The sequence below is a fragment of the Rhyacophila brunnea genome, unplaced genomic scaffold (assembly GCF_057557595.1).
Source record: "Rhyacophila brunnea isolate RB1 unplaced genomic scaffold, BYU_Rbru_1.0 scaffold_7, whole genome shotgun sequence".
Lineage (NCBI taxonomy): Eukaryota > Metazoa > Arthropoda > Insecta > Trichoptera > Rhyacophilidae > Rhyacophila > Rhyacophila brunnea.
Genome location: NW_028233339.1, coordinates 20,362,601 through 20,377,080, shown reverse-complemented (window position 1 = coordinate 20,377,080; position 14,480 = coordinate 20,362,601). Strand labels below are relative to the sequence as shown.

At 38.0% G+C, this 14,480-nt stretch overlaps 1 protein-coding gene across 2 annotated transcripts; it reads right to left on the bottom strand.

Moving 5' to 3' along the window:
- Window positions 1-2,469: 2,469 nt before the first annotated feature.
- Sbds (SBDS ribosome maturation factor) lies at window positions 2,470-4,480 on the bottom strand. Of its 2 annotated transcripts, none has more exons than XM_085957797.1 (2): window positions 4,230-4,480; window positions 2,470-3,127 (listed from the first exon to the last, which is right to left on the bottom strand). In XM_085957797.1, the coding sequence occupies exons 1-2, from the start codon at window positions 4,370-4,372 to the stop codon at window positions 2,500-2,502; spliced, it is 771 nt and encodes a 256-aa protein (XP_085813923.1). In that variant the 5' UTR covers window positions 4,373-4,480; the 3' UTR covers window positions 2,470-2,499. The 2 variants fall into 2 exon arrangements, with proteins under 2 accessions (XP_085813923.1, XP_085813921.1); XM_085957795.1 differs by lacking the exon at window positions 4,230-4,480 and adding an exon at window positions 3,535-3,801.
- Between the last annotated feature and the right edge of the window lie 10,000 nt (window positions 4,481-14,480).

Sequence of the window (14,480 nt, the reverse complement as noted above, 5' to 3'; positions counted from 1 at the left end):
TAATCCTTTCCACGTGGATGGCACACCCGTTTGTGCCCTCATTAGTTGGCCATTCGATATAATTGGCATGTTATTTAAATGTGGTAATTAAATGCTCCGCGGTCAACAAGTTAATCCAATGAAAACAAATAAGTATGACTGAAAAAGTGTGGATCGCCCATAGCATACCTATTGTACGACAATATCTTTTTGGCTACGTGTTAAAACTGTGAACTAACATGCCCCGCTCATTTTTACCCGGAATTCTATTATAAATTAACAAGCTCCTCCCATTTAGTAGACAGCAGCGCCTAGAAGCGTAGCCAAGAAGATGTTGTCGTACAATAAACAATTGTTTGGTTGAGGCAGGGTTTAAATGAATTTTAAAAACTGCACCATCTGAAAATTGCATTCTTAATAAAAAAAAAAAATTATGACTCACACCATAGGTGTGCACTACTTACGTCGAATCTAAACCCTACCTGCATCCCTCGCCACAGCCATGTATGTATATATTTATGCATGAAAAATAAAAGTATTTTATTCCCAACAAATTAATTATTTCCATAGCAACCGTATATCTTTTGACTGTTTTGGCTTAACTTGTTCTTTCAAACACTAAAAATATTTTTTTCACAGAATAGTAATAAAATAATAATCATTTGAGAACAAGACCGCATAATTACAGAATGTTAAAAACTGTTATATAGACAATCGTATATTTAACTTTGAAGTCGATCTACTTAATACAGTCACCAGTACGCTTGTATTCCTTTAATCCTCAACATTTCATTACTTTACGGTAATGAAAATCTTCACATGTATTTTTTTATTACTGTATTAATCTAAACTCTAACATTATGCTGTCTGGAATGGAAACAGTGAAAAAAACTGAATTTATAGTAAAAATATGTTAAATTAAATACTTACATTTTTAAAAGTTGAAATGCTTTTTCACGACACATTCGATAATCTTCTTTTAAAAGTTGCAATAGTTTCATACTGCTAGCATTTTTTTTCGTGTTGTCTAAAATATTTTGTTTTCGAAATAATGGTGACCTCAATTTCAACTTAACAGTACAGGTTTGACTGTATGTATCCTTTTTTATTTTGGAAATGAAAATTTTCTGAATGTTATAATCTCATGTATGCCCCGATTTATTCATTTCAATATTGAAAGCTGACCCAAACCAACTGCAAAAATAGGTGGGTATAGACAAAAATTGTTAGATGAAGATGGCAATTATTTTTTTCCAACAGGATTGGTTAATTTTTTTTTATGAAAGTGTACATAATTAGTATAAAGCCATTTTTTTTACGTGATTATGGATTACAATGATACAATATTAGAAGAGTATTTATACACCAAATTGTTTACTTACTATAAACAATTAATAATATTTTATCCACTCGGCAATAGAGGCCTGAACATTGTAAGTAGCTGTCGAGTATCCTATTTTGCATAATAGTTTAAGGTAATATTTTATCAGCCACATAGATATGGGATGTAAGGTTCTCTTTTTTCATTGAATGTGTTCAGTTATATGTGTAAAATATATTATCTTGATAAATTTTACTTTTTAAAAAGTCTTTTTCTTTCCATCTCCTTCCAATCACACTTTCAAACTAAATTGTTCACGAGCAGGGAACACAAAATTAATGGGAACTGGCTGTGGTATAACAGGCTAAATATTTAGAGTGTGGAAAAATATGGGATAAACTTTAACACGTGTTAAAGAATATGCTATTTTCAATAGTTATTAATATGTACTTTAGTTTGTCATGTTAATGTAACGTGCTTTCAATCAACAGTCGATGTGGTTTTTTTTACTTGGGTTTTATGGCGGTCAAGCCATAAACTACCCTGCTTCATAACTTTTACATTTCTATTTATTAATCTGTTGTTTTCACGAGTATAAGAATATTATTTAAAAAGGTTCATTCGGGCATGGGCATCCGACTGAAAGTGGAACGTATGATTTTTGCAAATGGGCGTCTCCACCAGTATAGCAAAAAATTCAAATCACGTTGATCCCGCCCATACTAAGTATAAGACTTGAGATATGGTGATGTACTGTGGCTTACGTATATTATCTATGACTGTGGCTCACATCGTAATTACCACCACTAGAGATTTTTGTGTAAACATATTCAAAAAAATGTATTTTCTCTCAACAAATTGCACAATCATCTTAATGTGGATCAATATTTATTTACTATCAGCACACTGTTTATAATACAACCTCGATCTACTTGGCAGCAGATAATTGGAATAATGTAGATGTGTTTTTTTGATTACCATTGGTAAGTTTAGTTAGTGGATAAACTGAAGTATTTGAAATATATCATATTTCATTAATCAGTCGCTGGGGGTGTCTAAAAGACTGAGTGTGTCAAGAGGGGGGTTCAGCACTCAGCAAAAATCAAATCTTAAGTACACCAATAAACATCTGCAATGGCAACAGGAGAAATGAATAAAAATACCCAAGATCAAAGTGATAGTTTTTTAATAAACAAAAATTATTCCAACATTTGTTCGCCTTCTTTCATTTCTTTCAAATTCAACAATTCCATTTGGCCGCTGCCTTTGGTTTCAGATGAGATGAGTGCATCAAGGGTTCTGAATTGTCCGGGATCGATGAGACAGATGATCGTTACAGTTCCACCCTCCCAATCTTCTTTTTCAATGGTACTCGTCAGCGGAACGATCTTCTCTCTGATTTTCCTAGCTTCCTTTCCACCGATGGTTGCTTTGATTCTCATCTGAGCTCTTTCCAAAGGCATGGTGACCTTGAGAAGAGGGATGACATCGAGAGCTTGCTGTTTTGCATTCCGATTTGCCTTAACAGAGAAGTGCGCATCTTTCATTGCTTTCTCAATGATAGACACGGGATAGGGCCTTTTGGTTTCTGGATTGATACATTTCTCAGCAACGGTGGTGGCGATATCTTTGAACAGTGAATCCAATTGAGAATGTCGTTCTTTATCAGACACCTGTAATTCTCCCTTTTCGAGAATTTCTTTACAAATCTCAGTTACGTCGTCTTTGCCAAATATTTTTTGGAGATCTTCTTTTTTAGCTACCTGACCTTTCGAAACATTGGTGAAAACTGAATGTGATTGTAGAACTTCGTCAATGTCCTTTTCGCTATAATGAAAAGAGAACACGAACAGACAAAATCAATTATTACTGTATTGTTTGATAAAATTGTAACTAAGCAGTCTCAAAACTATTTGAATTGAAAAATATTAATATGATTGTTTTTTATATATGACTAACTTTTATTATTTTCATTTCCCTTACTCAATATGGTGGGTACGAGAACAGATAAAAAAATAATAAACACGGCATAAGTATGATAACAAATTTCTATATTTAAAATTTTAATCAATGACTGAATATTCAATGATAGTGGGTTGACACCCAATTTGTTGCAAAATGTTATTCAGGATACAGGTATTATAATGTTCAAGAATTGGTAAAAAGTCATAAAATAATTCAATTGAATTCCAAAAACATTTTTCATAAATCATTTATTCATAAAATAAACCTACACTTTACTCCTCCATGAGAGAACTTTGTTTTTGTAGCACGCAATTTCAAAGCGCTTACCACCCTTTTTGAGACGTACGACGGCCACATTTGTTAACCTTATTTGGTTTGTAGGAGTAAAAATTTTGGACATAGTTATGTGTAATTAACTAGATATTCCTTAAAGTTGATATAGTATCAATTTATTCCTGTATGTATTTAAAACTTATTAAACCTGTCACAACTCAAAATAAAAATATCCATAGAGGACAGGTGTCAAGGATAAGACTAAATGCCATAGACTAATGGAATATAATATTTCCCAATTCAGTGAGGACATAAAGCTCCGCGATAAAACTATTACATTCTCTATAGCATCTCTATAGAAAATGACTTTTGCAATATGTTTCGATGGGATATAAATTAAATCAAAATTTTACTTATTGGGTCAAACATAATATCGTCACGTTTTAGCAAAACCATCTATGTGCACTTTCTCAAATTGTGCAGGAGAAGGTAAAACTGAATAAAAAAATAATATTACATTTATCATCCATTGGGTATATTTACAGGGAAGCCACCACTGAGCGGACACTGCCTGGTGGTTCTTGTACCCCTGCTTCCAACAGTACTGACCTTAGCCAATTCCCTATAACTGTCCTGGTGGCTGGTTTTGGTGATCCTCTTAAAGATATAAATAATTCCAAAATATCCCCACCTTCCCCTCTCCGTGGGTTCGACATGCAGACGAGTTTCCGTAACCAGCATACTGGGTCGAAGTTTTGACACGTGGAAACGCTTAACTTCCATTCCGATTGACGATGCTTGGCGGTATCTGTATTTGAGCCAAACATTGGCCATACAATTATGTGGTCACTTTTTTCCACTAATCCATTGTCTACTATTACTGAGTAGTGTGAGGTTATGAACCCTTCGTCCCGATGCGAGAAGCAGCCGAGTAGGTAGCTGTCCTGCGAGAGGTTTCGAATAGGTTGTACTCCAGTGGCGCACCCAGGGGGGGGGGGGGCAAGGGGCCCTGGCACTCCCCAAAAATGAAAATTATCAGAATGATTTTAAACATTGAAATTGAAAGCCAATAAACTATACCTTTGGGCTAAGACAAATAAAAACACGGCAAAATAATGATTTATATTAATTCTCCAGCACCCTTTTTAGAAAAAAATCTTAGATCTTAATTTCTAACACAAAAATTTCGAAACACTAATGTCAGGTTTTTTTAGAAACCCAATCTCTATTGGAACTGTCAAAAAATTCTCGGTGTCCACCCGAATTCCGGAGTGGTGTAGGTCATGGCTGGGGAGGGCTGACAGGGCTCTAGCCTGGGGGCCCGGCGTGTCAGGTTGACCAGATAAGTGAGATAAACACACATCATAAATTAGCTTTAATAGTAGTAATTTTTTATATAATTGTGCAATATATTTTTTGATTATTATGTGTCGATACTCGACAGCTCCATATTTAATTAGATGTATTAAAAATCGCCAATACTTCACTGTATAAGTACACTTAATTTGAACTAAACCACAATTTGAAAAACGTTAATGTAGTGTTTCACACTGCCTTTATTCTTAGCGGTAGGTAGGGGGCCCCCCAAATATCCTAGCCTGAGGGCCCGTTTCAGGATGTGGGGACCATGGTGTAGGTACACCGAGTGCAATAGACAAAAGACCGATAAACGAGAAATTAGGCTGTGAAGAAGAAAAAGAGCCTTTAGGACTAATTTACATTCTCCTCTATTATTCATTCTTTTTTAATTTTTTTTTTTATTTTTTTGTTTAAATTATTTTTATTAAATCCTGGGTGCGCCACTGTTGTACTCCACCGGTGTTGTTTTCCTAAGATGATCTACCACTCGTCCTGGATCCCAAACCGGTGGTTTGACGGGTTTCGTTTTATGTACCGAAATTGCCTGTAACATATTGTGTTGTACTACCACGTTGATGCTGATATCTACAATGATAATCGGTTTGCAAAAAGTGGCTATGGCTGACTTATGCACCAGGATGGTATTGTTCGACAAACCCTCCATGTTGTGCATGTAGCCTAGGTATCTGGCCAATTCCATTGGTTGAGGGCTATTATGATCCATTAGGTTCATGTTACCCATGTCATTGTCTTCCATTTGTTCCAAGCTGGTTTGTAAGTTTTAGAGTCGAAGGCCGCCATCTGGAAGTAAGGAGTGCCCTTTCTTCCACCATTCAATTTGATGTTATTTCCACCCCACCCGAAATTATCCATAGTTAAAGGGACAGGTCCTGGGTCCTTGGAGGTGGACGGTTGGTCTCCATACCTACTAGTGTCGTATGTAGGTAAGGCATTGTATAAGGAGGTACTATCGCCCTTTTTCGTAAGTCCACTCCCCAAAAGCATTGTTTCCAGCTCGGTGCCACTAGTAAGTACTTCCCTTTTTTTGAGTTCAGGTGCACTAGGACTCGTGAAAGTAAGTTTGGTGGGGGAAATATCCACGCCAATCTGAAGTCCTACACTCGGCTGAAGGCGTCGTGAAACAGCGCGCCACTGTCTGTAACGTCTCATGACACATACGTTGCAATGACATGTGCTGTTTCGCTTGCGAATAAATCCACCTCGGGAACACCCCATCTTTGAAACAGGGGGGTGGTTGCGGTGTTGATGAGGTGCCATTCGGGAATGAGTTGTCTGCGGGAGAGATGATCTGCCACGCAGTTGTAATTTCTGCGGAAGTATTGTGCAGTAAACGTGATGTTGGCTCGACTGGTAAATACTAGTATCTGTCGGCATAGGTTTAGGAAGGTGACAGATTTTGTGCCGCCCTCGTTGTTGATGTATGCCACCACTGTTTTGTTGCCTGTCTGCAGAAGCAGATCTGATCCTATGATTGATTGTACCTGAGATTGAATTGCAAACATTTCCTTCCTGTTGGATGCCATGCCATGCTAACTGGTCTTGTTCCCACGTACCTGATAGGTGGTGTTCATTCAGTTGGGCTACCTAGCCTGTGTCAGCTGCGTCTATCATCAGGAAGTGATTGATGTGTATCAACTCTGAGGAGCCTATCACCTGGAGCCACCACATGATGTCCTGTTAGGCCTGTGGTGGGATTGTCGTCTATAGCCGTCGGCAATGCAACCTTCCTCGTAGAGGTAGGATGCGAATTTAAGTCGCCTAGAAGGGATTGAACATGTGCCTGCCTGAGGGACCAACTGCCTTTTTGTACCTGCGTTGTGTCAAATCTGAGGATCCTATCGCCTAGGGCCACCACATGATGTCCTGTTGGGCCTGTGGTGGGATTGTCATCAATTAGTGAGGATGGGACCTCGGCCATATTGATGACTGGAGCGTTGTAGCCGTCGGCAATACAACCTTCCTCGTGGAGGTAGGATGTGAAGTTGAGTCGCCCCAGAATGGATTGGATATGTGCCTTTCTGAGGGACCAACTGCCTTTTTGTACCTGCGTTGTGTCAACTCTGAGGATCCTATCGCCTAGAGCCACCACATGATGTCCCATTGGGCCTGTGGTGGGATTGTCATCAATTGGCGAGGATGGGACCTCGGCCATATTGATGACTGGAGCGTTGTAGCCGTCGGCAATGCAACCTTCCTCGTGGAGGTAGGATGTGAAGTTGAGTCGCCCCAGAAGGGATTGGATATGTGCCTGTCTGAGGGACCAACTGCCTTTTTGTACCTGCATTAGCAGATGGTGACGGAGTGCTACACACTTCTCCGGCGACAGAAACCTCCGCTTGTTGTGTGTCCTTCGTGATGTCCAGGGACCCTCATTGTTGGCTTGGGTTCAGACAGGATCTTTTAATATTTATTAACCACCCTAAATACTGTAGGAAGGTTATCCTGTATTCCACCTGAACCGAGACTGTTTCTCGGATTGGTTGGCTACTAAGAAGTCGTCTAGTTAAGTGAATATTCTCAGCCATTCTTTCGTAGGCGTTCGGCGACACAATTGGTCTGGGATGCCAACATAATCGGAGTGGTTGGCAGCACGAACGGGAGACACGTGAATTGTAGGAGCTCCCCTTGGTAGGCTAGTCGAACGAATTGACGATGCTGAGAAGCCATTGGTACCTGGAGGTACGCCTGGCTTAGATCTATTATTACTAGCCAGTATTCTGTTTGTAAGACGGCTGGAACCTCGTAATGGTAAATTAGTTTGAATGTCTTTGGCTGTAGGAACGCATTCAAACGCTTTCGGTTGAAAACAGGGCATAGGGCCCCGTCTTCTTTCTTGATCAGAAACAGGGTTGAGAGAAAAACTGGGGGTTTGACCCGCTTCCTCTAGAACCCCTGAGTTCTTTCTCGGTCTCGAGAGTGACCTCTGCTGATTGTTGCGTTTGAAATTCTTTCCGTAAAAGTAAAGGAGGACTTACCAATGGTGGTATCCGCACAAAATGTATGCGGGCTACGGCTATTATTATTACCAATTGGGGGGGGGGGGGGTACACTACGCCATCCAGACTCCCCGAAAGTCTCTTAGGCGGCCTCCAATGTTGTTGGTCGTCCAGATGCGGTCACCTTTGCTTAGAATACGGATCCCTGGTGGAGCCCGTACCTCCGATGGAGAACTCCATTCCCACAGGACGTCGCCCCTTGGGAGTTCCCCGGCCATAATGTGAGATCGAGGGCCTTCCGGGACTCTCAGCTCAGAGGAATCCTTGATAGTGCCTCCCGAGTGAAGGTGTCCTTCCGGTAAGGATCTGAGTCATGTTCTCGCAAATTTTATTATGCGTTGTCCCCAAAACCCTCTTCGATTTTTTGGTACAGGCTCATCGCTGTTATGATGTTTTGAGGATTGGTTGCCCAATCCACTAACCCTAGCATACCCTTTCAGAAGCTGTCCCGTTGGGAAAACATCGCATTCTGGAGGGCCGCGATGGTCCTCTCTGTCAGATGGTTAGCTGATGACGAGTGGTCGCACCGACGCAACTTGTCATTTAGACCTAACTCTACGACCGTAGGGGCCGCCAAGAATTGTTTTTTTTTTTTGGGCGTTGTGCCACTCCTTGCCGGTCCTCTTGCTGAAATAAGGTACGTAACGAGGATACCTCAAACATCAGCATCTTAATCGACGCTCGTACGTTGAACTTTTCCTCCTGTAGCAGTTCTGCTTCGCCGTCTGGTGTCCATTGCAGTGGTGCACCCAGGATTTAATATTGGAGGGGGCCCAAGGAGGAGAATGTAAATTAGTCCCATAGGCTCTTTTCTTCTTCACAGCCTAATTTCTCATTTATCGGTCTTTTGTCTATTGCACTCGGTGTACCAACACCATGGTCCCCACATCCTGAAACGGGCCCTCAGGCTAGGATATTTGGCGGCCCCCCTACCTACCGCTAAGGTTAAAGGCAGTATGAAACACTAAATTAACGTTTTCCAAATTGTGTTTTAGTTCAAATTAAGGGTACCTACTTATAGAATGAATTATTGGCGATTTTTAATACATCTACTTTAATAATGGAGCTGTCGAGTATCGACACATAATAATCAAAAAATATATTGCACAATTATATAAGTAATTGAAAATTTTCATGGCTATGAAGTATAATAGCTCCGCAGGCGACTTTTTTTTACTATTAAAGCTAATTTATGATGTGTGTTTATCTCACTTATCTGGGCAACCCGACACGCCGGGCCCCCCATAACCCGGGGCCCCCGGCTAGAGCTCTGTCAGCCCTCTTAAGCTATGACCCACACCACTCCGGAATTCGGGTGGACACGGAGAATTTTTTGACAGTTCCATTAGGGATTGGGTTTCTAAAAAAACCCGACATTTTCGAAATTTTTATGTTAGAAATTAAAATCTAAGAATTTTTTTATAAAAGTGCTGGTGAATTACATTCTGATAATTTTTATTTTGAGGGGTGCCAGGGCCCCCTGCCCCCCCCTGGGTGCGCCACTGGTCCATTGCTTTTAGAATATCCTCCTCACGGTCATTCAGATGTTGCGCCATAGTCACTGATCACTTAACGTTCACTTAACTATCACTTAAGGTTGTCCAAGATATTTTTTTTTGATAGTTAGAATGAACTGTCAGACGCAACATGTAAACAATAAGAAAGTCAAATCCTTAATGAAAACAAAAGGATCCCAAACTCCATACATAAAAAATTGACGCGCGGGTATGACCAGTAAATAAAAACGGAGGAATATCATAAAGAGAGGTAACTGGCGTAGTGAGTCGACATTTCACAACTACCAGAGAACGATGGATACACCACCATCAGAAGGGGAAAAGAACCCATTAACTTCTCTATTCAACCATATACCTCGTCAATGAATCATTGTCACATACAGGAATTTGGCATACCCAACACCAGGTGATAACAAACAGATATCTCAAGGACTTCAAGTTAAATTCGAATACTGAAAGGAGTTTTACCTACCAACAAAACTCTTATTATTCATGTTGACTTTGAAGTCCAGGTAACTTCTACCTGGTTCCTTGAGTCATATCATAATGAAGACAAAGGGATCCCAAACTCCATACATAAAAAATTGACGCGCGGGTATGACCAGTAAATAAAAACGGAGGAATGACCAACGACAAGAAAAAGGAAAATAAATTAGTAGAATATAACCTCACGCGAAGAAGGAAGAGCAAACCCTATCTCAAGGACTTCAAAGTCAAATTCGAATAATAATAAATTTGCACTCATGAAAAACTGTTACATAAATAATAGTTAAAATATACATACTGGGTTAGTGATAAATTGCAATATCATTATATTAATTAATAATGCAATAGTGAGATGATATTATATGTATTAGTTCGTTTACTTTTTATTATCAGGTTTAAATGTTAGGTTATCGTAGAAATAATGGTGATCTTTCTCTATTACACTTTTTAATTCGAAGACGTATGTATTTTGACTGCAATATTGGCAATGATTCATTATATTACAAAGGCCATCGAACGGTTGCTGTTATAAAGTGAGTTTGTAAAAGATTGTTTCATATGGTAGATACTTTAACATTTTAATATCATATACAACAGGATCTCCGATTCGTTTTCCTGGTCTGATTAAACTTAATCCACATTTAATCTTATCATAATTCTTAAAAATTAAAAATCAATGACATTAATTATATAAGGTTGTTTTGGCTTGGCAGCCACATACGTGCTGTTAATGTACAGAGGTTAATGCGATGGGAGAAATTATGAAAGTCTTGCTGAAAAGGGAAGACTGGACGGTAGCAGATCATTAAACAACTAATAATTAAAGCAGTGGACTGGGTAAGCAAAAACTTCAAAGAAGGAAATTTAGGAGAAATTATAGGGGAGGTTCTGCAACAAAATGGATAGTAAAAAACAAATTAGGATTTTACAATGGAATGCCAGAAGTATGAAGCAAAAAAAGAATAATAAAGAACTTTACTCAATAAGACAAAAAATAACAATAGCATTAATCTCAGAGACTTGGCTGAGGTCTGAATTAGACTATCTGAAATTCAATGATTACACGATGTATCGAAAATACAGAGGGGATGGATACGGAGGAGTAGCGATTCGGGTGCATAAAACACTGGCGTCTAAAGAAGAAAGAAAGAAAGACGGAAGAGCTAGGCAAAATAATTATAAAGCTCTTTAACAGAATAGGAGTGAGGACCTAATCGACGGATCCCCTTCTAGAAGAGAAGAGGCGATATGACAGGGAGTCGCAGTCAAAGCCTCGGTAAAATCACAAAAAAATAATATATTGGAGGCTTAAAATACTTTTCCAATGTGGCATGTACACTATTGGCCTCCATCATGGTGTCGCCTTTTTCTAGAAAAAGCTGTTGAATCTCGATGTTTTTTTTCTCTAGAGATATTTACTTAGAGCAAGCAGTAGCGAATAATTTATTTCGGTTTTGATATCCACCCACACCCATCCGATATTAGAATTATTTCATTATATTTTCCTGCTTTCGATGAGATGAGACAAATTCATTAGAAGATACCCCACCATTTCTCTCTTGCCATGCATAATTATAGCTCTACGTCATCATTATTAAGAATGTGTATGGTGAAATTGTGTAGTTCCAGCTGTTGTTTATAATACATTTTTGATGCCTGTGTTTTTGGACATAGCAGCACACTTTGGAGATCCATTGTGATTACAACCCTCCAGTAATACTTCTGGTACCCTCCTTCATTTCGTTGTTGGTCTTTCTAGTATCATTTTTTTAATAATGTGGCTATTGTATTCCATTTCTGAAACAGTCTTCATTCACAGCAGATGGCAGTGATGGCACACTGATCTTTTCGTGGTTGGTGGATACTGATTTTTTGGTGTTTAAGAATTTAAAAAAAAGAATACTTCTACTGCTTTATGACCATTTTCCAGAGACCATTTTTTATATTCATCATGCATTTGTATTTTGTATCGGAAGCACGATTCCACATACAGCCTGGAGGTAATTTCTCTGCAATAATGGCTGGGAACTTTGGGAATGAGATCCAACCATAATAGGCGGCCACAGACGTACAGTTTTCGTAACAGGTTGAACATGTCAGTTAATACGTAATGGCGGCTATACAGTTATTTTTGGACAGTTCGACAGTTCGTATGTGGTGTGTCCACTAACGTACAATATTATACACATTCGTGTAAATATAAAATATATTTTTTTCTTTTGAATAAATTATTCCCTTTAATGGACAGTATTAATTATCTATTTGGTCATATTTTTAGAAAACGGTAATATTTATAAAGGTATTGATTTTATATACAATACATTTAAACATGCCACAAAATTATATTTACTTCAATCATCAGTATAATAATTAATTACTATGATATTATTAAAATATATACTTAAATTTTATTAAGATTTACCGGCATTGTCATTCACAATTAGGTATATTAATTTATGTTGTGAACGTCTTAAATTAATAATTTGTAATATTCATTACAAACAATAAATAAAATTTGAGTACTGAGTTATTAGTCTATATTTTCACAATAACGTAATTAATAATGCTCTCTAAAATTTTAACATTTATATTATATTGTATAAAATAATATGTTTACATAAATAACTAACTTTGTTTTACTCTCTTTTAATCGCGCGGTATATTCTACTTTACGTTACCAACATCTAACGTCACCCGACAACTTTCGGTGAGTTGAAATTCCAACAGTTTTACAAAAACACGGGAGTGGGGGTCGCTGGCAGTTTGAACCTGGCACACATCTGGCAGGTCGAAAACTGTCCGTCTATGGGCGCAGCAGATTATCTACCAAAGATAACTGTATGGCCGCCATTACGTATTAACTGGCATGTTCAACCTGTTACGAAAACTGTACGTCTGTGGCTGCCTAATTATGTATCTTCAGTCAGATTCTTATTACCTGTCATTGTTGCTTTCAATTGGCCACTGCCATCGAGACGTTTGTAGTTGTTTACCCAACTTTAAAATTAATTCTCGCCTATACCCAGGGTATTTATAAAAAAATTGGCTAACGCGTAATCTTGAATAATTGCGAGTTATATTGTTTTTTTTTATTTGACATGTAGGCATTTTCCAGAAATTATCGAATATTTCCTCTCTCTTCTTAAAAAAATTCCCCACAAAGAAATGACCTGACGGTTTTTTTTCAATCACCTTATGTGAGTATGCATCACAGAACAGATAATAAATTGATTACCAATAGGCTATATTCAATACGCCGCATGGTGAAGCAGGCTTTTGAATGTGTGAGTGTCCTACGAAAATGAAGCACGCATTATGCACGTGCAATACACCAACATTAATAATGAGCGTACATGCATATACCGAGAGCAGTTTTCAGTATTCGACAATAAACGTATTCTAGACACGTGTGTAAGTTTAACCCGGATTCATCCTTTTTCGAGTCGGTTACCTGCTATCGCCTTACCCGTTGTGTATTTCAGTTCCCATTATATCTGAGTTCCCTGGTATGCATCTTTCATTTTTCTAGTATCTTTCAATCTGTCGTGCAAAGGCCATAATGAATAATATAAAAACAAACTATGTGTGGCCAACTGTAAAAAAACATTACACTCTCCATATCAAAATACCACTTATGTGTTACTATAATATGATACACACAAGGTGAGTCGGGGTAAGTGTAACTTTGGGGTAAGTGTAGTTACTAAGATATCTCAGTATCTACTACAAATTGGATGATACCATCTATGGAAAGGTGATAGCAAAGTCACCGATTTATAAAAATAATCAGAAATGGTGTCGATACCATGTTTTTAGAGGTGACTACATGGATTATTCTCCAGACGACATTTTGATGTCGACGAGTGAGATGGTAGCTGTTACTAAATATTTTTTTTGAACACGGAACTCTGCATATTGTGGTTGTAAAAATTGGTGAGTATATGTGTTTTGATATGCTGCTTCACGTTGTGTTATCGTTTTACTAAATTATAAGCATTTGAAACCTTTAATCAAGTAGACACACTTCCCCCACGAAAGTAAACACGTGGGGTGAGTGTGCCTTTGTATTGTGTCACACTTCCCCCATATATTTTCTATGAATTTGCTAAGTCAATATATTAATTAGTGATGGGACATGACGCATTATTTATATCGATCGAAGTATCGAAGATCGAAAATGTTCGTAATTGAAATATAATGTTTATATGTAAGAATTTGTATACCAGTATAACCTAGATAATTCGAAATCCAAGGGACTCTGAAAATTTGATTTCGAATAATTCGCAAAAATCGCTATAAATCGAATTTTCTGAAGAAAAAAAAATCGTCAATTTGTATGGGGACTGTTCGACTCAAAAATGTTCTTCTAAGCCTATAATTCTGGATTGTAAAGTTGTTCAATTACCAAATAAAGAAGTTACCGAAAGTTTAATAGAAATGCTACTGTTACAAAAGTTTCCTGCAGAAAATATAGAAAAAAACTTTGTTTGAAACACTTTTGCTGAATTCTATCAGTAGTAGAGCGCCTATAAAGAATAAGAGAAAAATGGTTGCCCCAGGAGC